We start from the raw sequence: 25628 nt of genomic DNA, 5'->3' as shown, positions 1-25628 counted from the left end.
TATGACACAACAGCTGGTCAAAACGTAAAAAATAGCAATTATTCTGGTGTCAAAAAATGCTTGTCCTGCTAATTGTATGATATTCAAATGCTGAAACAAAAGTTTTGACTCAGGACAAACTTGGATAATCTTATTTTATTTTTTGATTAATTTTATGATCTATAAACATCTTTATCAACAACTTGATACACTGTAGGTTTATAACTATGGGTATTTAGTGACATCTAATTTCCAATTATGGTATTCATATTTTAAAATATTATCTATGTGTGTACAGTTAAAAAACCCAACAGACATATTGTACAGACTGCCTGGAAGCTTCTACATTATTACAGCACCAATGTAGTCAACGAGGATTGAGAGCACGTGCAGTACAAATAATTTCAGCTTTCTATTGCAGCTGTTAGGTTACTTGGGAAGCAGAGGATGTTGCATCCTTCATGTTTTTTCCCCATTCTGCCTAGTTAAAATGCTGCTGCTGTTGATTTTGTGTCAGTGACAAACCTTTGGATTCTTCTAAAGATGAGTTCAGTGTGGCAATTGCTTCAAGTTGCCGACTTCAGAAAAGTAACTGATCTCTTGAGATGGGTTACTGTCTAGTGACCATATCTTTACCATGTGTCTATTTTTAACAGCAGCTCAAAGAAACTTTGGAATAAATAATTTTGAAATTGCTATTATTAATGAACAACCAGTCCACCTCCCCAAAACTTAAAAATCATGGATGGTGTTTCCCAGCATTTTATTTTAACTTATGACAGAAAATTTGAGAGGTTGATTGATCTCAGTGATACTGGAGGGGAAATTTTCAGTTTTATAACTTTTTTTTCCTTGAAAGTATTTTTATTTCCACTGAAACTAACAAATATTGGAATGCTCATAATTTGTATACTGCCTGAGGGGAGGCTTTCATGTCCAGTTATACCTGATGATGCAGAGCTAAGAGCACAGATAATTCTTGGGATTGAAGATCTTTTTGCTCAAAATAGCAGATTTTGTCAAGAAAATTTATTCTTGTTAGGTTCCAAGATGCAATGGTAAGTGAAAGACCTAAAATAACTTTGGGTTCCATATAGTCTTTGTAATAAAATAATGGGAACTTCAATTATTTCCCTACTTCCAAATCTTTATAATTTCTTCTCGTCTAGAATGATGAGATTTCCCAGTGGTAAATACTCTGACTTTATAGTATGCTTATTTCTTGTAGCCATTGAGAAGACTGATTTCACTTCAGTGATATTTTGCAATGACAGTGCAGTTAAGTTGGAAATTATAATTTTAAGGGACTAATGCATTTTATTGCTGTCAGCAGACTATTAGGACTGCTTTGTAATTGAAGTATTGAACGTTTGTGAGAAAGCCCTGTTTCTGATGATATGTACAGTGAAATGGATATTACTTGGTTTTAGGAATCTCTTGTGCAGGTTTATTGTAAATATACTTACATAACAGTTTTAATATGTTTCTGACAAGAATGAGCAACATTTTAGCTATTTGCTCTAGGCTGGAACTGTGAAGAAATTCGTCAGTGACAGAGTGGTTAAGGTAACACAGGGAAAGTTATTTCTAATGCATTGTTGCCATCAGCATGTTCTAGTTGTGAACTACATTTAACACAGTAGATATATTGTAACTGAAGGTAATTTAACTCCTAAGTTAACCCATACAGTAGTTTAAAAGTTAGAATACTAACATTGCACTGCAGCTTTCATGCTAAAGTGTACCTTTAAAATAATTGTGGACTTACTGGTGTGATAGCTTAATATGCTTTTCATAGTGAATGGAACAAGCAGAGAGAAAAAGTAATGTGATAATGAAGACTAAAGGCTTAAGAAGGTGTTATTATGAGACAAAGATGGGGACATAGTCTATGGCTGCATTGGAAGTCCTCAGATTTTTTAGGTAGAAGGTGAATGCTTAGGCATTTTTTTCCTTTCCAGTAAGAAAATTCAATATTTCGTATGTAATAGCAAGTTTCCTTGTACCTTTAGCTATTATTTCTTTTTGGACAAAATTGCACAAAGCCTCTCTATATGTAAGGAATGCATTTCATCTGTGCATTTGAATTTCTGTTTAAAAATACTTTAATGCTGACAGATGTGGCAAATTAAACATTTAAATGATGCTTGGCCTGTCAGGTTTATGCTTTTGCTGAGATAGCCCTGCTGAAGCTGTTACATTAACTGTACTATAATTAACATGGTTGTCTTTGTTATAGTTTCAGTCTGATGGAAGCAAACAGGAAGATAAAGAGAAAATGGTGAGTTTATTTTGGAGGAAGGTGTTTTTGTGCAAGATTGTAATGGTGACCAAATGTGCATTTTACTTGTTATTTGCTTGGAATCAGCTGGAATCCTCCAGCTACTTATTCTATAAATACACTTTATGGTGGGGAAAAGCATAAAGACAAATTGGACATAGTGGGAGGTGTTTATTGGTACAATGATTTTTTTAAAAATTTCTAAATTTATTTACTTCAAAATTTTCTAACTTATTATCAAGATTGTTTACAATGAAATCCAGATGTTTAGTTGAAATCTAACTTAAAAAACAAGTGGTGTTTTTTTATTTTTTAATCAATAAGTTTTCAGTATGAAGTTTCTGCAGTTTTCATTGTTACGTATTCCTCTTTCTCACCCTGATTTCCTGAATCATTGTAGAAAAAAATATTTTCTGGGTTTTTCTATTTTTTTTTTTTTTTTTTTTTTCAATTGTTGTTGCTGCTAGTTATTCTAGAATAACTCAGTGGAAAGGAGAAAAGTTTAAGAAAGGGTCAGGATAGGGTACTGAAAACATGGAAATTGGAAATATCTTGCAAACATGTATAATGCTTTCAGGTTTTCATCTGAAATTTGAAAATGGAAGTAAAGATAAGGAATACCTTAATACACTGAAAACAGTTGCCAAAATGAACTTTTTCCCATGTTGTTGCACTTCATGCAAGTCCACACAATATCCATTTTTTAATGGGTTGTTTGATTCGAAAATGAGTGCAACCTACTGAAGATTGCATTAGCTTTATTCTACTATCTTACATAGGCAGATAAAATATTGAGAATATATATAGTCCATAAATTATATACTAAATTATTTATGATGATAGATACTTCTAGGTACTATTTAGATTTTTGTTCTGGAAGTCTTAATCTTGTGGTGTACTTGTTTTATAATCAAATTTTCCATTCATGCATTTGTGCATTGCATGTACAGCATTGCTTCTAAGATAGTTACCTTGGGGTTTTGTCTTTATCCCAGGAGACACTGTTCAGCTGTTTGTTGAGTATTACTGATCAAGTCTTGCTTCCATCTCTTTCCTTGATGGACTGCAATGCATGCATGTCTGAGGAATTATGGGGAATGTTCAAAACCTTTCCATACCAGTACCGGTGAGTAGAATGATTTGTTTCCATCCTTTGGAATGGGCTGTTCAGATGTCAGTTCTGAAATTCCTTTTTCTGTATAACTTTTCCAGGTACCGTCTCTATGGGCAATGGAAGAATGAAACATATAATAGTCACCCACTTCTTGTGAAAGTTAAAGCTCAAACCATAGACCGAGCCAAATACATTATGAAGTAAGTGGTCTATTCCCATAAATAATAATGAACTGTAATACAGTGTATTGCATATTACCAGCTGGAGAAAAAAAAAGTTTGAAAAATACATTCCCTTACTAATGACTTACTAATTTCTCAAATAGTCCTTGTTTAATGTAATATTTAATTATATTACATTATATATAATGTCAAATTATAATTAATATTTAATGTATTGTGGTTAAAACCCATTGAATAAGCAAGGATACAGACAAATTTGTCACCAATAAGCATATATAATCTCTGAAAAATGTCCCATTAAATGATGTAAAACCTTTTCCATGGGTAAAGGTGGATACTCTCCTCCAAAGAGTCTCAAGAATCTTGTCATGTTCTCTGTAGATTTAAATGTATGGCAGTAAGTTGAACAGAATAATTTATTCTCATCCTCAAGTGGGCTCACAGCAATTTCAGATTTACCTCACATTCTAGTCACTGTCAGGGATTTAGGGTTTCCATTTGCCAAAAGCAAATGGTGTGGTGTTGCAATATGGATAATCAGAATCTTTCCATATAGGCAAGACAGTAATTATTTCTGGATAACACTTTGGACTCACAGCCGTGAAAGCTAGGAACAATTGTTTTGATTCCCTTCAGCCTTGCTACATACACCATAAACCTTTCTTCCCTTCCCCTGTACAATGGGTTTCAGTTGTGCAGGTGAACCACAGTGCTGTCAGTCGTTGAATATTGCTCTGTGTATAATTTACTGTCAACTTCAAGTTTCAGGTTGAGCTCAGATCTTCAGTAGGAAATTCTGTGGAACTGTAACACAAAGAAAGAAATACTGTTTTTCAATGAACAGAATGCAACAAAAAATGACTGATCTGTGCCTAAGTTAAACAGCATCATATAGTGGTTTGGTGTATGTGGTACAGATTTCACTGACAAATTCTGAAAGCAAAATATTCAAAGTTGAAGCTAGAATATGGTCCATAGTAATAGAGGGACAACTGGACTGGTTGTTCTGTCTGCATCTTGGAGGATTTCTCAATTTCCATTTCTCAACGGTTTAGTATTTCTATGCTGAGATGTCTTGAAAACACATTTGCTAGTGAGAATTTAGTCTCTGAGACTAAAAGATGTTTCTTCAATGAAACTAACCTGTTGTTTTAATATTCTTCTAGCTTGTCTTTTGTAATAAAATATGTCCTTATTTACAGGCGCTTAACTAAGGAAAATGTGAAACCTTCTGGAAGACAAATTGGGAAGCTCAGCCACAGCAATCCTACAATTTTATTTGACTATGTATGTCGTTACGTGTATTTAAGTGCTGTTTCATCCTGACAACAGATAATTGAAGCTCAGGAAGGGACCTGCAGTTCAAATATCATTATTTTTTATATTTGATACAAATTTTAAAATATAGTAATTTTTTAGTAGTGCACATAGTAAGGTACTAAATATGACTTATTAAAACTTAGATATTAAACATAAAAATCTCTTGAATAACCAACTGCAGAAAAAGTTTTAATTTCGGAGAGCAGAGGTCTCAGGTACAGGTTATGCAGAATGTGAATTCAGGTTAAGTTACTCTGACAGTTGTCTATGAATGGGGTGGAGATGGATCAGGGTCATTAGAAGAAAATGTAAAGCTTTGAAGTCTGAAATGGACCTATGAAGTTGGGAAGGACTTTTAAGATTGCTTGGTGCTACAGAGTGCTGGAGAGGTATTAAAATGTGTTGATGGGCCTCCATCTTAGTCACAACTGCGACTTAAGGGTATTGACTTACCAGCTTTTAGATTTTACTTGAAGAAATTACTGCTGCAATATATACTTGTGTATCATGTACCAAAGAGAACATCCTGGAAATTGATTAATACAGTTTACTTGTAGTCTTTCATGACCTAGCTTCATGGTTTCAGGGTTTTTTTTTTAAATAGTCTTGTATTACAACTACTTGTAGCAACAGGAAATCCTGCTGATAAGGTTTAGGATTCTTTAAAAATAGTAGGAAAAAAATGTTTTTTGTTATTTTATTTGCTGATATATGAAAAGAGAAAATATACAGAATGGTTTTTACATGTTAGAGACATGTTTCACTGATATCTTTAAAGTACTAGATAGATTAATGAGATTACCTGTTTACTTTGACAGTTGTTTAGGACCTTAGAAAAATTAATTTTAAGCATGTGTTGTGTAGGTTTTGAAGGCAAGTTTGTTAAAAGCCCCTGTTCAGCTAAATGTCTGTTGTAACTTGCAGATTTTATCACAAATACAAAAATATGATAACTTGATAACTCCGGTTGTTGATTCGCTGAAATACCTCACTTCCCTGAACTATGATGTCTTGGCATGTATCCTTTGATGTAAATTACTACATCACTTATTGATAAAGCTGCAGTTGTAGCCAGATTAAATCTGTTATCTGTGAGTAAATACTGTGTTTTCTCTTCTTGTTGCTTTTTGCTGGAAATTTTAGTGAAGTTTGCAAATACCTTTGCATTTGTAGTGGGTTATGGAATCCTCTCTTAATTATTTCACACTATGAAAATTATTATTGTTTTTACTACTTTCACTCTTGAAAGCATAGTGATATTGTAAATAGTAAGGTAATAGTGCTTTTAGGTTACTTTTTCATTTTTTTAAATTTTTTTAAAACCACAGCTATGTTAATGCTTACTGTACTTATATATCATGTTTATATATTACAAAAGCCAGAAAAACAAGTCTGTAACTTTTGTGCTTGTAAGTAGAGGAGAAGTACTCTCTTTAACTCCATTAAAGATTGTATCATTGAGGCATTGGCAAACCCAGAGAAGGAGAGAATGAAGCATGATGACACTACAATCTCAAGCTGGCTGCAGAGTTAGTATTCTTGTTTCATTTATTACAATATGTTTAAAATACTTCACACACACCCCCGCCCCCCATGATCTATTGAACCATTGATCATTATGATCAATATTTCACTTGCACCTACTGGTTAATGTTTTCAACAAAATGGAGAGCTGGCAAGTTTAATCAATAGGATTTTTTTTCCCTTTGTATTCCGGAAATGCATGTATTGCTAAGATGCCATGTGCACTTTGTTTATCTTTATGTAATAAAGAGGTGAAGTCACAGCTGTTTCCCTTTGCTCTAGGTCTGGCAAGCTTTTGTGGTGCCATTTTCCGAAAATACCCAATTGAACTTGCAGGCCTCCTGCAGTATGTGGCCAACCAGCTGAAAGCTGGCAAAAGGCAAGTATTGCACTATGGATCCTTATAAACTCAGTTTTTATAAAGTGCTATTTAGGTGTTTGCCGATACACAGACATCTGATGTAGTTGTTGCTCTAGCACTTGTAAACTCTGTTCATAGCATTGGGAAGGTTAAATAGCAGAAAGAAAGCATGATATACTCTTTAGTACATTACCTTTCCTCTAATTGTATCACTGTGACATTCTTGAAACAGTGATTTTTCATCTTTAACTTATTTTAATAGTTTTCTTAACAGCTAACCAGACAGGGGAAAAAAACCTGCCAGTGTGTAATTACATCACAGAAAGTTATTGTACATTATTTAAAAAATACTATCCATTATATAAAGCAGTGCGACTGTTACAGTTTGTTTTTCTTTTCTCATGTCTTCCCTGCAGGAATGGCTCTTAACATTTTAATATTATTTAAATACTTTATCCAATTAATTTAGTGGTAGTTTACTTGCTTCTTCATGTGTCAATGTCAATCATAACTCAAAACAAGTTTTCCAATTTGACTTTTCCTTTTGTCTGTCCATTGTCATCACTTTAGTAGTATTGCTGCATTTACTTACTTAATTTTAATATTATCATATAGGTGAGTATCAGCTTCTTTTTATTAGAAATCCCCATATGGTTGTTGAATGGCAGCTTGCCAATGGTTATAACACAGCATGTTATTTTAGGGCAGTTATGTTGAGAAATGTAGTTTTTTCCCCTTCCTTGCAACATAGACATTCAGTCTCATACGCTCCTCTGTCCCTACTTTTTGTTCTGATGATGGCAATCACATTGAGCTACAGAGGAAGGGTAAGTAATGTTTATTGTTTTTTCCCAAAATTATAACTGAAATTATTTTGGGAAAAAAAGGGTCAGTTTAGTACTTGGGGATCATAAAAATAAAATGGATTTACCTGTATGACCAGTTTCACAGGACTATAATATTCAGGTATTTGAATTGGAGCTTATGCTGGTATTGCACAGTTCGGAGAAAGAAAAGCTACTTATGGTTGGAACAGCAAACAACAATACAAGCTGTATGATTTATTTAAAGATGACACTTTGTTTTGGAGGGCATGGGTTAATGCTTTTCATAAGAACATCACAGAAATTTCTGAAGTTAACTGGAAAACATTGTTTTGTGTGATTTGGATACAATTTACTATACTTCTGTCAAAGAAAAGTCATTGTCCTTATGGAATTCAGGAAGTAAAACCTAGTCTCTGGGCAGGATGGTTATTGGAATATTTTATATATTGTGTTTCAAGTAAAAATAAGATGTTTTTCATGTTTCTAAGTAACCTCTCCAGACTACCTTTGCCAATACATTTCTAAGGCTGTGTACTATTCTAGAAACTCTTAACAAAATATAAAATATTCCATATTCATTAAATAACTGTGTAGATACAGCTTGAAACATGGAAAGCAACAAAAGGGAGCAATAAACTTTGATTAATTTGCTGATGCTTAATTCATCACATTCACTACCATCTTCAAAAACAAATAAGTTGTTCTGAAGGGGTTCTGAAATCCATCTGTGGAATGACTGCATTGCTTTTAAGTACAAGCTTTTTTCTTGCAATTAAGAAATCCTTGTGCTTGACATACCAGTTTCTTCTTGAAAAGAGAATGAGAATGTTGTTTAACATGCACTGTAGTGCTGCTGTGTAATATATATTGAGTGTCATAGCGTCCAGTTCTTAAACAAATTGTCTTGTTTTTACTCCACTTGTCTGTTTTCTTTGCAGCTTTGATTTGCTTATTTTAAAAGAGGTAGTGCAGAAAATGGCAGGGATAGAAATTACCGAAGAAATGACGATGGAACAATTGGAAGCCATGACTGGTGGAGAACAACTGAAAGCTGAGGTGTGTTTGTGTTAAATTTAATAATAACTATTGCTTTTTATTTGTGGTTCTAAAGACTCTGGTTCAAGAACTCTGGCAGCATAGCTGAGAAAAGTGTGTGCCTTCTTGGAATTGCTGCCTCTTTGGAGCTTACAGTTGAGATAGGCAGCCAGTGCAGTGTAGATGTGAACCTTAATTCTTGTGCATCACAGCATGTCATTTTCAGGAGAGAGTGTTACATGACAGACCTGTGCATTCCAGCAGCCACTGAGCTTGGATGTGGTGTAGTCCTGCTGGCTCAGACTTGCTCGGGGGGAGTAGCAAAAACTATTTAAAACATACAAGACTAGTTAGTTTCTGATTCTTCTATGCATACATTGCAGTTCAGTATCCAGAGAGTTTGACTGATGGACAGGAAACTCTATTGCTGTTAATTCATCAGTATTTCTGCAGTCAGCATACATAGATTCCATTTGTGATGCACTATTTTCCAACTTGGGTAACTTCTTCTGTACTGTGCAGGGTGGATACTTTGGTCAAATCAGGAATACAAAGAAGTCATCTCAGAGATTAAAAGATGCTTTATTGGACCATGATCTTGCCCTCCCACTGTGCCTGCTTATGGCTCAACAGAGAAATGGTGTTGTCTTTCAAGAAGGAGGGGAAAAACATCTGAAGCTGGTGGGAAAACTGTATGATCAGGCAAGTAAAAACACCTGTTTTAATGAGATCCCCTCCTTTTTGTTAACTTCTAGTTTATCAGCACAGTATGTAAGGATTCAGCACATAAATAACAAAAATGTATAGAATTGTATATATAAGAATACAGTACAATAAATACAAATGCATAGGAATTTTAAAACTAATTGCAGGGTTGCTCTATTTTAATATATGGGTGTATTGAAAGTATATTATATTAAAAAGTGACCTCTGAGTAAAAGAGCAAAGCATCCAATATCATAAAAAGTTAAATTCTTATTTTTTAAGTGTCCATCGTGTTTTTCTAATCTTACTTTGGTAAGTGAAACTTCCTTTCTTTAAAAAAATACTTTGCTGCCTCAGGCAGTAGGAACTAGTTGCATTCCATTCTGGTATATTAGAATGCTCTTGAGTTCTGCTGGCTTTTCTAGGTGGGGTTTCTTATTTTATTGTTCTTCCCCCATTAGAATTTTTTTTCTCTACTATTTGGTGTTAGCATTTCTAACAAGAAGCAAAAAATTTTAAAAAAGCAATCTTTGAGGCTCTCACTAACTTAATCATTGAACAAAATAATAATGTTCGCTGACTTTTTGTGTTTTTTACTTGTAGTGCCATGACACCCTGGTACAATTTGGTGGGTTTTTAGCATCCAATCTAAGCACAGAGGATTACATTAAGCGAGTGCCTTCTATTGATGTTCTCTGTAATGAGTTTCACACACCTCACGATGCTGCATTTTTCCTCTCAAGACCCATGTATGCACACCACATTTCAGTGAGTACAACTCTTCCATTTGTCTGCTCGCAGTGCTGCTCTGATACCTGTTACCAGTACATGTGGTAGGTTCCAGATAAAAATTGTTTGCTAAATAGAACTTGCAAAGTTTTGTGAGTAGAATTAGAAATAGAAACTTTGGGCTGGAACAGGTTATCCTTAATCATCTTAGAAAATATGACCCATGTGTCAACTTTCACACAACTGACAGAAGTAGCTAATGAAGTCACTTCCTTGGATGTCTTGGGTTATCAAGAGGAATTCTCTCCCTCCCTATTCCCTCAAAGATGTAAGTTCTTCTGCAGGTGTTTTAGATGGATTTTTGCTATGGAGGAAAGTGTTGCAGCTGGCAAATGGTGTGCTATCTCAGGAAGTGTCAGATATTAATTTGTTCCTGCATCTAAAAAATTCAATATGGAGAGCAGTTTTTACTTGGTGTAGTATAGTATGTAACTATAATAGGTAGCAGCATCAGTGAAGAACGATAAATCCATCCAATAAGGATGAAGACTAAAGGTTCTGTATAAGGTTCTTCAGTGCTTTATGTACTGACATTTCACAAGTAAATGTTGTATAGAAAAGCTTTTCAGGGAAGTTAAATTATTCTATTAAGTTTAATTTTTGTATATGTAGATTACAGTTTTTTATTTATTTTATTTTTTTATCCACAGTCAAAGTATGATGAACTAAAGAAAGCGGAGAAGGGAAATAAACAGCAGCACAAAGTTCACAAATACATTACATCATGTGAGCTGGTGATGGCTCCTGTTCACGAAGCTGTGATTTCTCTGCACCTCCCTAAAGTATGGGATGACATCAGCCCTCAGTTTTATGCTACATTCTGGTCTTTAACAATGTATGACCTTGCCGTGCCACACAGCAGCTATGACAGAGAAGTCAATAAACTTAAAGTCCAGATGAAAGCCATAGATGACAATCAGGAAATGGTATGTTGATATCATTTTGTGGTTCAGTTTAAACTTTTCTAGCCTTGCAGGAGTTTCTTTTCATGAAGTATTATATTAAGGTTGTTTAGATTTATGAAGTTTTGTCCCCTGGTTCATCCATTCTGATTTGCCACGTTAAACTAATTTGGATTGACTTTCCTTCATAATTTCCATTTTAAAGGTACTAGTGACTCCACTAAGTGAAAATTGCTGGAAAATAAGTTTCAGAAATCAGGTCTTGACACCTGTATCTATGGTTTGTCTGTTCACTCTTGTCTTAACTAAAGTCAGCCAGTGTTCATTAAATCAGTTGATTATTAGAGCAGAACATTTTTGAGTGAGAAGTTTTTAAAGTATTCTTTAGTATTACCAGGAACTTACTGCTCTGTCTATAGCAAGTTTTAGTATAATACTAAATTAATTACACTGACATTTTATAGCCTCCAAATAAAAAGAAAAAAGAAAAAGAACGTTGCACAGCTTTGCAGGACAAGCTCCTTGAAGAGGAGAAGAAGCAGTTGGAGCATGTGCAGAGGGTTCTGCAGAGACTGAAACTAGAGAAAGATAACTGGCTTCTGGCAAGTAAGTGTGTCTAAGGGAAATGCTGTGGATGTTTTTGTAGTCATCACTGTCTCCAGAACTTCCTTGCAATAATACCGCTAATGTTAATTTGAAAATTTGATCTCTTTATATGATGAGGTCTGTTAGTGAGGTAAATTTTTAGTTAGAATGTAGTGTCTTTGAAAATGCTGAGTCATTGGTTTTCATAGAGAAGTTTTCTTTCTTGCAATGTCAAGACTTTTAAATTTTGCCCTAATTTAGAAAATAAGTTAGAGATCGACCAGTTCAGTGGAAACTTATAATTGCAAGCTGGCTTGTACTTGCTAACTGCAGTTAGAATGCTGCTAAGTTAGTATAATTGCTACAGGACAAAAAGTAGGCATGTAAAGTCTCAATGACTGGTTTGGGTTAACTTACTTTGTTTGAGTTCTTTGATTAGGAGCAATATACCAGAATTTGGGTGGTGGCATAAACCCTGTTCCAATGACAAGATAAGTGTTGTGCCAGCCTAACAGCCCCATTCAGTGAGACAGCATGCACATGTTTTGTAGAGCAGATATGCAGCAAGCAGAATCAAGTTTTTTCTCCTACAAAACGTCTGTAATGTTTCATGTTGCTTGTGAACTCTGCTGGAATGGTTAATCTGAAATGTTTTTCTCTGGTCAGTTTTCTTCTCTGGATGAACTTTGAGTTTGTAACTGGAAGTAGTAGTTCGTCTGTCCCAAGAAGCCTAGCATAATCCAGTGGAAAAGAGTTTTGTTGTCCAACTCATGTAAGATCCATCCAACTGGTTTAATGAAGAAACACTGTTCCCTATAAATATTTAATGTACTGTAGTAAATGAACTACAAGAAATTACTGGTTAAAAAATTACTGGTTGATTAAAACTTGGTATAAAGGTGACTTTGTAAATTTATCTATGTAAAGAACCACCCAAAAGTGTGTAGAAAATAGTTTGCATAGATATACACATAACTCTTTGTGGGATACTGGGAATAGCTTATTGTAGGCTCTTGTGCTCAGGCTTCAGTTGAATGAAGTTTCCCAGCGTTGTATCCAGAGGCAAACTTACAGTTTCAGCGGTTTGCTCATTAAAATAAATAAACTGTAATTGTACTACATGAGGAAGTAGAACAGCACATCCACTGTAGTAGCGGGCTTTATTATTATTTTTTAAATTATTTATATTTAATTAATTTTTTTAAGACTGCCATCCTGTCTACTGACTTTTGATAGAGTGTTTGTACCCTTATGAATAGGTTCATTTTTGGTAGAGTACACAGGTAGCTTTAGCAATCGGAGACTACTTATTCTGACTGGCTGTTCACTTGCTTTGTTTGTACACTTCTGAAGCAACACATTGTCCTATGAACTGTGATTCCCTTGGTAGATTTTTCCTTTTTGTTAGTTATCAAATGTTTGTTATAACCTTTGAGGGGTAGATACTAAAATTAAGCAAAGTCAGTATAAAGTTTTTAGTTAAGTAAAAGTTTGACAGTCCTTTCTTGAGCAAGCTTTATTCTGTGAGCATTGCGAAATTGAAGCAAGTAAACCCTGGGAATTATGAATTACTGTGGCCTGTGCAAAACCACCAGTGGTCCTTGTAAGGATCATGACTGTTCTTTCTTTGAAGGCATCCACTTAGTCTTTAATTCTGTACTTCCTCTGACCTCGCTTTCATGCTGTAAATTCCTCTCAGCTTGTTTTTATGTTCCTTATTGCCATGGGACCACTTTGGCTATGTGTTGGGCTGTTGAGTTTACCAACCTGTGCTTGATCAAACAGAAACAGGTAACTTGAACTTGATACAGTGCAGTCATTTACTCAGTGGTAGAGCGAAACTTTTACAAAATGGGTGTGTATTGAGGTAGTGGTTTACTGAAGGCTGTTCTTTAAATTCCTCTATGTGTTTGATTAATTGGAAAAATGATTATTAACGGACTCTGTAGAGACAATATGTTCTTCAGTTTCGAAGGAAACCAAACTGAAAATCAGCCCAGTGTAGAAAGATGAAAGAAAGTGTTCTAGGGAAATAGCAGGTGGCATTTGCTTTGCTGATGTACACAATTTGAGCAGGTGGAGAAGTTTACTGAAGCTTTCCCAGAACCTGTCATTAGCCTTGTGTGAAAGAAGAATTTTACCAGTAAGATATAAGCATTTGCTACATCCACCCTGCTATTCTATCACCACCCTCAAACAGTTGCACTTATATTGACTTTTTCTGATCAGTGCCAAAGATATGTCTGAAATACAAGTGGCCAAGTGTGCAAACACCAGAATATGGATCTGTCATACTGAACTTCTTGGGAAGAGAGTAGTTTAATGATAAGCCATTAATTTACTTAGTTTTTCTTTTCTTTTTTCCCCTCTCAACTTTTGTTTTTTGAAGAATCTACAAAAAACGAGACTATCACCAAATTTTTACAGTTGTGTATATTTCCTCGATGCATTTTTTCGGCAATTGATGCAGTTTACTGTGCTCACTTTGTTGAACTGGTGCATCAGCAGAAAACACCCAATTTCTCCACACTTCTCTGCTATGACCGAGTAAGTAGCTAAAACTGTGTGTATGTACATCATTACCACTATGAACATCCCAAACTAGTGTCCCCCCTGCCTCCCAAAGAGGTAAACAAGATCAGTTTGAAATTTGTGTTTCATTCTAGAATCTGTGACAACCAGAAGTTCACTTTTATATTTCAGATCTTATGATCAAAGTTTTCTTAAAGCTTGAGGGGTTTATTTTCAATAAATCTTGTTTGTGTTTTACCCTAGTGAGTCTGGAATTTCAGAGCAAAGTCATTAGCTGTCTTAGGAGTTGTTTTCAGGTTTTGTAACCTTTAAGTAATAAGTATTTCCATGGCCTGCTCTCATCTTCCCATTTTAGCTGTGTGTGCCGTTTTCTTATTGTCCATCACCAGCAACAAAAAACTCTTTTGCATCAGCTTGGCTAGATGTTTACTTATACCAGCTCAAATCATTATTAATTTGAAAATAAAACAATTGCATCAGTGAAGATACTTGAACTGTTGAATAGTGTGTCAGCAGCAGCTGTATGCTTGGATTTTGGCTAAGTGTGAAGGATCAGCAATTGGGGAAACAAACAATATTTTATAATTTATAATTTTATTTTTTATAAGAAGTCTCTGTTGTATTTGGAAACCAGCTTAATGGTGGTTTAGATGAGAGAAATGTATAATTTTTGTTAGGTTTTTTGCTTTTGTAATTCAGTAAGGTCATAGTAACGTTTTCTTGCTCTATTCACAGGTTTTCTCTGATATTATATATACAGTTGCAAGTTGCACGGAAAATGAAGCCAGTAGATACGGCAGGTTTTTATGCTGTATGCTGGAGACCGTGACCAGATGGCACAGTGACAGAGTCATATATGAAAAGGTATAGGAAACTACTAAAATAAGTTTGCTCATTAGAATATGTGCTAACCATTTGTGTAATTCAGCCCAATAAAAATGGATTTAGTGAAACTGTTAGATTTAAAAACAATGCAATTGAATTTTTCTGATGGCATGATCATAAAATTGACTTGTATATTACTATAACTCATAGTTTTGATAGAAGTAATTTTGTATGGTGTTAAAAGATATATTTGCTAAAAAAACACTTCCATTTTTGATTTTCACATGGCTTACCTCGAAGATAATTTAGGGAGCATATGGAAACTCATTTTATACTCCTTGCACAAGCTAGTTAAATTTTGAATAATCTTTTCTCTCACCCACTACTTAAATTTCAATTAAATTAGCTTCAAAAAAGTGTGAGTCAAAAAAAAAAAGTTAAGTGTGATCGTGTCTCATTCTTTAGAGCTTAGATTTTAGAATTGGTTTTGTTTCCTGAAAAATAATTTTTTCCTATTTGATGTGCATGTAGGAATGTGGCAACTATCCAGGCTTCCTAACTATATTACGAGCAACTGGATTTGATGGTGGAAATAAGGCTGATCAATTGGATTATGAGAATTTTAGACACGTGGTACACAAGTGGCACTATAAATTAACTAAGGTAAATAGAGATGCCAAAACCCTTACATTTTTTGGATGCTTTAAAAAAAACCAAAAAACAACTTCATTAGATTTAATTTATGTTTTAGGCTTCTGTGCACTGTCTGGAAACAGGTGAATATACACATATCAGAAACATCCTGATTGTGCTGACCAAAATCCTTCCATGGTATCCAAAAGTGCTGAATCTGGGTCAAGCCTTGGAAAGAAGAGTACACAAGATATGTCAGGAAGAGAAAGAGAAGAGACCTGATCTATATGCATTGGCTATGGGGTAACAACAACTTATTTAAGAAAGTGGTTAAAAGTGGATCATGAAAGGCATCTAAAGACTCGGAACTGTTACAGTCCTAACATTTGATTTTTACCTTATCACAGAAGATTTCGCTATCCTGCATCTTGGTGCTGGCAGTGTGAATGAAAACATTCATTTTATGCTGGATGATCACTAAAATTTCCTTTACAAGACTCTAGTAAAACACTTAAAATAGTAAAGATTTCTACTCAGAAGAGCATAGCTTAATTTTAGAGAAATAATGTAGCAGCAAGGAGATAGGAGGTATAGTAAAAGGAAGAATGCAAAGGGCTATTTCTGCAAGACTGGTTAGATATTGAAAGTGCATATGATTCTAAAATGCTTAGTTACATGTTACATCTTCCTGTGGTGAATGTGAAATCATCCTTGTATGCCTGAGGGGCAGTTCAGGTTGCCCTAACAGTCTGAAGTTTTGTCAGTAGTCAGTTTGTTCTGTGTGTTTGCCCAGGGGTGTGTGTGTGTGTGGTGGTGAGGAAGGGGGTGTGGAAGTAGGGCTGCTTCTTGTGTCTAGTGGGTTTGTTTGTTTTTCTTTTTCTTTTGAGCTCATCGATACAGGGGGAAGAAACTGCGTATCAGTTAGGAAAAACTGTGAAATAAATAACAGATGAACTGTTAGATTAGATCCACATTTAAGATTCAATCCATGTTTTGCTTTATGTTTGTGCATATTTAACAATCTGTGCGACTTGCAGCTATTCTGGACAATTGAAAAGTAGGAAGCCTTTCATGATACCTGAAAATGAGTTTCACCACAAAGACCCACCTGCCAGGAATGCTGTACCTGCAACAGTACAAAATGGGCCAGGTGGTGCTGGGATGCCTACATCTCTCGCAATAAATACAGTTAGACTGGAAGAGGGCACTACTGAGGAGACTGGTAAATACACCTATGATTATTATGTGTTTATTTTTTAGTAGAATTTTTCAGACATTACAGGCTTCTCTCAAAATTTGCCTCATTAAGCTAAAAAGAAAAAGTATAAATGTTATGCTAAATAGCATCAGTGCGTGTTCTTTATTTTCACTTGGTTTGGGAGAGAGTGATCTGCTGCCTGTTTCACCTGTTAGCTACGCATGACCTGACATGAGTATGCTCAGCTACTTGTTGTATATTAACCAACAAGAGATTAACTACTTGAAATAGAGCTGTTCTCTACTTGAAATAGAGCTGTTCTCTTTCTTTTTTTAAGCAGATAAACTAAAGGAGAAGTCTCAGGGTGTGGTGAAAGTTATTAATAAAACTGTCAACGCTACACCGAAGGTGACAACAAGCAACGGAAACAGTGCATCTAATAGGTGAGAAAACCTATTCTTATACATTCTCTATTTTCTTCCTTCCAAGCCATAGAAATACACTTGAAAATGACCTGCCTTTTATTTTTACTTCGGAGTTCTGTGTAAGTAGTTTCCATTTCTTTAAAGTTTAAAAAATGACATTTCTTTCAAAATACACTGTTTTACTGGTAAATGCATTTCATTTTAGTTACAAAGGACAAATAAGAACCTTTGCTTGCTGTTGTTCTGACAAAAAAACAGCAAATCTGAAATCTTACAGTGTCTGCTCCAGGAAAATTCTGTCGAACATTCAGAAGTGAAACTTCTGTGATAGAGCTAGAGCTTTATGTTTCTGTATATGCTAATTGGCCATTTTATTTTTGATGCAGCAAAATTATTAAAGAGAAAGATGATAAAGAAAAAAGTGGGAAGGAAAAAGATAAAGAAAAAAAAGACAAGACTCCAGCTGTCACTCCGGAGATGAAGGCACTTGGGAAAGATGGGAAAGATAAACCGAAGGAAGAACGGGCAAACAAAGATGAGAAAGCAAGAGAGATCAAGGAGAAAACGCCAAAATCTGACAAAGAAAAGGAAAAAGTGAAGAAAGAAGAAAAAGCTTCAAAAGAAGAAAAGTCCAAGATGGTTGTTACCATCATTGAGTCAAAGTCAACTGCAGAAAAGGAGAGAGAAAAGGAGCCATCCAGAGAAAGAGATCTAGCAAAGGAAATGAAATCCAAGGAAAATGCTAAAGGAGGAGAAAAGGTGCCAGTAGCTGGGTCCTTGAAGTCACCTGTTCCCAGATCAGAAACATCAGAATCTGAAAGGGGTAAGTTTGAATATTTAGTTTCTGTTCTTGTCTAGAAAAATAGAATGTATCACTTGAAAATCACTGAGTGTCAAAACATGACAGAAGTTGAGAGAGAATCTCTACATAGTAAGTGAGATGTTGACTAGCTTTTCAATACAGTTACTATTTAAAGGAGGTGGTCAGAATATCTCCAAAAGGCAAACTATGTGAATGTGTGAACTTGACACATGTCCAGTGAATGCTTGTTCTCACACACCCTGCCATTTTTTAAATGTAAGTCTAAATGGTCTTTTATTATAATGTATGACTTTGACCATGCAAATTTTGCAAAAGTATAATGAAAAAACTTTGTGCGTTCTTTGAGAGCTTCATGACAACCTTTGAATTAGAAGAAAACAGGGAAAGTGAAAGTTACAGGCTTTTGCATCCTTAAGAAGGATGCAGGACGCTTTATCAGTCCCTTCTTATATTAAGGGTTAGTAAATCCTTATGTTGTTACCTGAGGCTGATGTTGAGTTTTATATTTGTGTTGCTTAAGGCAAAACCACATAAGGGAGGGCTATAGTGTTTTCCATTGGGTTCACCTGTTCAGGGTCTTCATAGCAATTCTGAAATTCAGATACTGACTTCCATAAAATAGAAATTTGGAGTGAGCATAATTTTGCAGCAGTTTGTTCACAGTACACTTCTGCTGCAAACTTTCATAAAGATGGTCGAGGTATGCTGCTAACTTTAGATAGCTTAAGGAAAATGAAATTCACACATCAGTAAGAAATCTAGCTGTAATTATGTTGGTACTTCAGAAAGTGATATTATTTGATTCTCCCCTTTAAACTATGTTTTAATAATGCCATTGTTCTGTTCTTTCCTCAGAACAAAAACGACGCAAAGTTGATACACATTCTTCTCCATCACATTCCTCAACAGTAAAGGTTAGTATAGCCTGAGGAAGGCAGCACCCATGTTAGGCTCACAAGTTTGGGATGCCAGTATTCGACTTCCTTCAAGTTTTGTGCCAAGTATATCACTGGAACCACTGGAGGTTTTATGTTGCATTAGAAAATGCATTCCTTTTCTTTATTGGCGGACTGTCTTTTTTTCTATAAAAATATTTTTTAATTAACCAAAATAATGCTTCAAGGACCTAGCACAAATTTTGTAAAATAGTGTTTGGAAATTTCAAGAGAATTTTTACACAGAAGTGCCTCATTGCTTTAAGCAGTCAGTTTTTTTGGAGTGCAATGGTAGCTACAAGCAAATGAGTCTTTGCAACAGAGTGGAGCATATTTTTCTGCACTTCTTTGAAGAATCTGTAGCACTGAAGATTCCTGGATGATACGGGATGTACGATACCTCTGAATTCATCAGGCTTCTTGATGAGCATCATACCGATATGTGCCTTCTAAGGAGGAGTCTTGAAAGGAGTTCCATTTTAAAGTCTCCTTGGTGATCAGTTCTCCTGTAGTTGTGTATATTCAGTGCGCATGCAGCTTCTGTTGTACCTTCCCTTCGAGGTTTGTTTATTTCCAATGGGTTCCCACCGTGTTGAGCCCTGCGTTACGATAAAACCAGATGTGGCCACCAAGCCTCCTATCCAGCAAAGAGAAACCCCAAGCACTCAAGCGCAGCACAAAACCATGGGCGTAGCCTACTTGAAGACTCAGGGTAGCCATTCCTTGCTCCATATTTATATTTTTCTAAACCATCTATGTTCATGGAATCTTTGAATTTGCAGTACGTTGAACATTTAAAACTGTAAGTTACCAATACTTCATCAAGAGCACTGTGATGGATTATGTGGGTCTTTAAACTTCATCATCTTACCAACTTTAGAACAAGCTCTTCTCTTTTTTCTGTTTTTTCAAAGTACATCTTTTTCTATGTAAGACGGAAAAAAATCTTTCATTTACTGGAAAGATTTAATTTAGTTTTGGAGAATTCAAATAGGTTTTACTAGTTTTGAGGAAACAGGTGACAGTGATAAGTACTCAGTGATGCAGTTTATAAATTGCAGTATAAGGTCATTCTAGCGTAACTTCTACCACATTTAAATGAAAGTGGAGAAGATACAGGTTTAAAAGTGTTTTAAACCTGTTTCACTTCTTGTTCAGCCATATTTAGAGTTAAGAGTACTTTTTCTTTATATTTTTGTCTAGGCAGGAGAGTGTGTTTCACTGCTTTAGGAAGAATTAGATATAGACTTAATTTTGTAGTTTATTTAATAGCAGAGTCTAGAGAATAGATAATGACTGTCTTTTTTCACCCCCTACTTCCTTTTTAAAAAGTTTTTCAGTTTCTAGCTTTATTCAGAGTATGGTATTAACATAAGATTTATTCCAGAAGCAGTAGCTGTTTTTTGTTTCAAGGGCACGGCCGTGCTTCCCAAAGTCCCTCTGGTTTCTGAAAACTATTCCAGCTCACGTATCATCTCCGTTCATTTTCTACAGGACAACCTCAACGAACTCAAGGACTCTTCAGCAAAGGTTTGAATCTTTTAGAAACCAGCCAAGTTTATTTTCATGTTTTGTTACAGAGAGAAGTTAACTTTTGCTCTAGTGGCAAGCTCCCATTGGAAATTCAAGTACCATTCCTGGAAATACTAGCATAGTAATAGAGGGATGAGGTTTTTTTGGTCCAGGTGTCTAAATCCTCTGTACAGGAGACATGGTTGATAATGTAGAAGCAACATTACAAAAATCCCCTGAATTTACCTTTCTGTCAATATTTTGAAGGGATGTGGTATGTCAGTGTCTCTTCCATTCCCCTCTAAAACGTGTGAATACACAGTAATATCCTTATGATTAAGCCATTGGTTTGGTTGAAAAGCTAATAGAATAGCTAAAATAGTTCTTAGAATTATTTGAGGGGTTTTGAATATACCAGTTAAAGAACAGTAGTTAGTTAAAGAATATTTGGGACATCTCTGGAATATTGATACCGTTTCCCCTTACAACTGTATTCATGTTCTGTGAATAGTACTAGTGCTATAATGTTGTGTTTCTAAGCATCAGAGACAGCCTCCTGAATTATCATCTTTGTGTATTTGCTTCCTGTAAATACACTTCAGTTTCAGTACCTTATGAGAAGGGATACTAAAGAATGCTCTCAGGAGTTCATAGAATCAAAATCCCAGGTTGGAAGGGACTTCAAGATCAGCTGGTCCAGCCTTTTTGGCAAAAATGTGGTGTAGGCAAGATGGCCCAGCACCCTCTCTAGCCAGCTCTTAAAAATGTCCAGTGCTGGGGAATCCATCACTTCCCTGAGGAGATACTCCAGTGACTGATGTTCTTGGTGTGAGTTTCCCTCTTGTTTCCAAGTGGAATCTTCCCAGGAGTAATTTATATCCATTACCCATTATTTTTCCATGTGACTCCTTGTTAAAAGGGCATCTCCCCTGGTAGCCACCCGGTGCTAAGGTGTCCCCCAAGTCTCCTCTTCTCATGGCTGATCATAACCTGTTCACCCTGCCTTCCCTCTCATGTCAGGCCTCCCAAGCCTTGGATCAGCCTTTGTGGCCCTTCTGCACCATCTCTGGCCTGTCCACTTCCTTTTTGTATAGTAGGGACCAAAAGTGAGTGCAGTGTTCTGGGTGTGACCTAACAAGCACGGGGAACATTGTATTTTAGGCAGATTCTGTAACTATTTTGTTGCTTTTTTAAAACTCCAAGCACATTGTAACTGTTGTACAGTAACAGTCAGCCACTCCTCACCTGCTGACAGATCAGGGGATCTATCTGACTGACAAGAAATGGATCAAATCTTCTAAAGTTGCTGTTAAGGTTTTTGATTACACAGTCAGTACCACATGCAGTACCTGAACTGCACAAAAGTTTATCACTTGGAAAATGCTGACTATTTGGACTTTTTTGGATACTTTCTGGGTTTACCTGGGATTATTTATATTCACTTAATTTACAAATGTGCTATGGATTTCCATTTTCTGTATTTACACTATTGTTTTAGTTGTAGTTATCTTTATGCAAAGTGTTTAGAACACTTTGTATGCTTTTAATCAAAATAGCTGTGATTCTGTAATGGACACTTGCTGGTGGATTTTTTGTTTTTTTAATTGAATTTTTCCAATATCAACTGTATCTTATTATAGGGAGAGTGTATACAGGAAACATCCTTTAGTCTTGCCATTGATGAAACTACAGTGTCTGTAGGTTGAATCCAGATACTTTTATAAATCACCTTCATATCTTGTATATTTAATTTTTTTAAATTCGGAAACTGTAGTATTTGTCATATAGCTACCTTTGCCTGAAGGGTGGTATATGGGAGTCTGTAAAATCTCCCTTTTCCCATCCTTATGGTACGAGTCGAAATTTAGCTGGTTAATTGAAATGTTGCTTACATTTTCATTACTTTAACTAAAGTTTTATTTAAAAATATTTATTTTACTTATTAGCACATTGATTTAATTAAGGACACAGTGGAAGTCTTTGTAATTAAATTAACAGCAAACAGCTTTATTTTTCTAGTTAATTTGAAAAGTTATGTTTTAGAATTAACTGTAATGTGTTTGTGTAGACTTAGCTGGAAGTGTATTGCAGTTGTGTGACCTTTTAATGGATTTATTCTTTAGGTATTTGGGAAATGGGGGGTCTCCAACCCGTTCCTTCCTTTTCTAAATGTTCTTTTCTAATCTTTCTCACTTAATGATCTAATCTTCACTCTCCAGTGCCGTTCTAACAGACTTAAAGCACTTCATGACAGTGTTCCCTGTACATGGTGTAAGACAAGTTAAATGTTCTTTACTTCCATGTACTTATTTGGGGAAGGGATGGGATATTCAGAAGCCTGTAAGTTTTATGAGTTTGGCTTCTACTGAAAGTTAAAAGTCTAGTGTTGTTGTCTGCTTACAGATTTTCTTTATTCCTGACTTGGCTCAGTCTCTGGAGCCAGACAATGAAAATATTGGTTTACACTGCAGGTTATAAAATAAATGTTGCCAGACTTGAGTTAGGTTTTTTCCTTGCTTTGGCATTTGTCCACACTGAAGCACCCAAAATTTGATGTGTTATCAGTTGGCAGCATTTCTAGAAGCAAGCTGATAAAGTCTTTTTGGTAAAGGTGGAGGATGGAGGTAGTTTTCCAAAACTCTGAATTGGAATGGTAGAGGAGCAGTGGAATCTGTCATAAATAGCCATGAGAACACAAGAAATGGAATAGGAGAAAGCAGAGCTATGAGTTTGCTTTCTCCTGTAGAAAGCAGCTCTAGGAGACAACTGAATGGGGCTATTTAGAGAAAACATATTTGCGTGTCATTGTCAGCAAAGAAGAGAGCAGGGATAAATTTACTTGTGGAATGGTGGGTAGGAAATGGAACGGGAAAAGAGCAAAAAGAAATACCTAGTGAAAGAAGTATTGAAGGTTCAGTATCTCTTGTAGGATAATAAAATTCCAGTGAAGTAGTAAAAGGCAAGAGACCTAAATTTGGTCAGTGTGATTTCTAGCATAGGATCACTAACATCAGGTTTTGGTAAGTTAAGCATTTACTGAAACTGGGAAGGACAGAACTGCTTTAATTCTGAAAGTTGTTTGAAACACTAATTGGTTCGCTTCAAGTGATACATTGATTGTTTTAAACTAATCTTCCACTTACCTTTTTATTGGTGTCCTTTTAAGTAAGGTGTCTCTCAAAAAAGAAATACAGAGAACATTTTAATAAAGATATTTTAGTCCCCAAATGAAATTGTTACTTGCAGAACTGGGGAAAGATTGAAGTATACTGATTTGAATTTGTGTGCTGGTGTAATTTAAATACCGAGGGAAATGTTTTTAATTTAAAATATGCTCTTAATATTTCTTAGATCTAACTGTATAATTGTTTTAAAAAAGACAGATATAATTATTGTCATGTATCCATATTTATATAACACATGCGCTGCCTGTTTTATGGAGCTTACCAGAATTGGTTAGAAGAGATAGTGGAATAACAACCTAGAACACATTACAGAAAAAAACAATTCTTTTCTATGTCAGCTGTTTTTCTCATTTGAAGGTTAGAAATTAGATTAAAGGACATTATTCAAAGTATTGTCTTAAATACTTCGTTGATAAAGGTTATTCTTTAAAAAGAAATTATAGCTTGTTTAAACAGCTGATTCCTTTCCTTTGTTCCAGGCAAGATTGTAGGTGTTACTGAGTCCAGTAACCTTCATATCCTGTTTTTGTAGCCCTATGTCTGATTTGTCTTCATGCATCCAACAGTCATGGTGAACAGTGTTGTGTGTATTTAATATAAATGTTTCAGTTAAGAGAAAATATTCTTGAACTGAGTAAATAAGCTGTAGGTTTAATTATAGATTATGAGTTCGAACATGTCTTCAATCACTCTTGGTTTTGCTAATAAAGTATTTATGTTTAATATTTGAGCTAGATCGGATATGTTAAAATAAGACTTTTTTCATTTACACATCTAGGAATACATGTTAATATTTGGTGATGTTGCCTTAATTTAACAGCACTACATAAACCACACTACTCCAACACTGTCCAAGAGTAAGGAGAGAGAAGTGGAGAAGAAAGATTTGGACAAGTCAAGGGAAAGATCCAGAGAGAGAGAGAAGAAAGATGAAAAGGACAGGAAAGATCGAAAAAGGGTTGGTGACATTTTTAATGAACTAGTTTAGACAGTTGGTATGTGCTTGGAAAACTTTCTATTCCAAGGCCTTCCAGTAATAATTGGCTGTACAGCCCATCTGAGCAGAAGTTTTCTGTATCTGAGGTAGCTTGTTTGTTCTGTTATTCTTTCAAAGGTCGGTTTGCAGTAATATATTCAAACCTCTTCTCCCTCCAAACCGATCTCCAGAAACTTCATATGAGATGTAACACTTCAGTTACATTCTAAGGATTCAAAAATTACTACTCCAAAATAAGAATACAAGCAGGTGCTACTTCAGGAGTGTGTTTTAGTCTGCTAACATCTGCATAATTGTATTTGGTGCCAGGATCATTCAAACAGTGACCGAGAGGTACCGCAGGATTCAACTAAAAGACGCAAAGAGGAAAATGGCACAAGTATGTATTCTACTTTTTTGTGTGTGTTTGTCTGGCTTTTACTTGTTGTGAATTACAACTTTCTGTTCTGTTTTTAGCTGGTTCTTCAAAACACAGCAAAAGTGAAAGTCCTTCTGATTCCCCTCGATTAAATGAAAAAGAGAAGGAGAAAAACAAATCAAAATCTTCAGGAAAAGACAAAGGTGACTCAATCAAGGCAGAAAAGATGGAGAAGAGCTCCTCTGGTAGCAAAAAGGTAAAATAAGCTGTTCTCTTGTTTATTTGTTGTTGTTGCTGACAGAACAAGCTGATATTCTTTTCCTAAAATTTATTGCTGCTTTATAGCCTAAATTAGAAGGATGTGCTGCGAATGTGAAGAAAATGCTTCTGAAACTTCTGGTATCTTGTGGCTTAAAATATCTCATCAGTCACTCTTGGCAGGAGGAGGCTAGTTTGAAGGACTAGTTCTTTTTGGCAGTAGCCAGGAAAATTCAGAACTTATACATTAGGTTCTGAATAATCTAAAATATTTACAGACTGCTTTGGTAAGCAAGTAGATGAAAAGAGGCTTAACATACATATGAACTAGTCTGCAATTAAG

At 35.3% G+C, this 25628-nt stretch overlaps 1 protein-coding gene across 3 annotated transcripts in view; it reads left to right on the top strand.

Moving 5' to 3' along the window:
- Window positions 1-25628, top strand: part of THOC2 (THO complex 2) — a 50030-nt gene that overhangs the window by 20868 nt on the left and 3534 nt on the right. Inside the window, exons 13-37 of one of the 3 annotated variants that reach the window (XM_033514101.1) lie at window positions 1504-1545; window positions 2219-2260; window positions 3256-3386; window positions 3473-3574; window positions 4759-4843; window positions 5801-5894; window positions 6325-6405; window positions 6683-6779; window positions 8527-8644; window positions 9146-9325; window positions 9932-10096; window positions 10768-11043; window positions 11484-11625; window positions 13994-14151; window positions 14872-15000; window positions 15493-15624; window positions 15713-15897; window positions 16632-16816; window positions 17130-17235; window positions 17604-18040; window positions 18896-18954; window positions 20470-20505; window positions 24493-24630; window positions 24979-25048; window positions 25126-25283. In XM_033514101.1, the coding sequence (XP_033369992.1) occupies window positions 1504-1545; window positions 2219-2260; window positions 3256-3386; window positions 3473-3574; window positions 4759-4843; window positions 5801-5894; window positions 6325-6405; window positions 6683-6779; window positions 8527-8644; window positions 9146-9325; window positions 9932-10096; window positions 10768-11043; window positions 11484-11625; window positions 13994-14151; window positions 14872-15000; window positions 15493-15624; window positions 15713-15897; window positions 16632-16816; window positions 17130-17235; window positions 17604-18040; window positions 18896-18954; window positions 20470-20505; window positions 24493-24630; window positions 24979-25048; window positions 25126-25283 (3348 nt within the window). Of the gene's footprint in view, window positions 1-1503; window positions 1546-2218; window positions 2261-3255; window positions 3387-3472; window positions 3575-4758; window positions 4844-5800; window positions 5895-6324; window positions 6406-6682; window positions 6780-8526; window positions 8645-9145; window positions 9326-9931; window positions 10097-10767; window positions 11044-11483; window positions 11626-13993; window positions 14152-14871; window positions 15001-15492; window positions 15625-15712; window positions 15898-16631; window positions 16817-17129; window positions 17236-17603; window positions 18041-18895; window positions 18955-20388; window positions 20506-24492; window positions 24631-24978; window positions 25049-25125; window positions 25284-25628 lie in introns of all 3 variants that reach the window. The other 2 variants (XM_015626393.3, XM_015626391.3) reach the window with 2 other exon arrangements.

This window comes from Parus major, chromosome 4A (genome assembly GCF_001522545.3).
Source record: "Parus major isolate Abel chromosome 4A, Parus_major1.1, whole genome shotgun sequence".
Classification (NCBI taxonomy): Eukaryota; Metazoa; Chordata; class Aves; order Passeriformes; family Paridae; genus Parus; species Parus major.
This window is presented reverse-complemented; position numbering and strand designations above follow the sequence as displayed.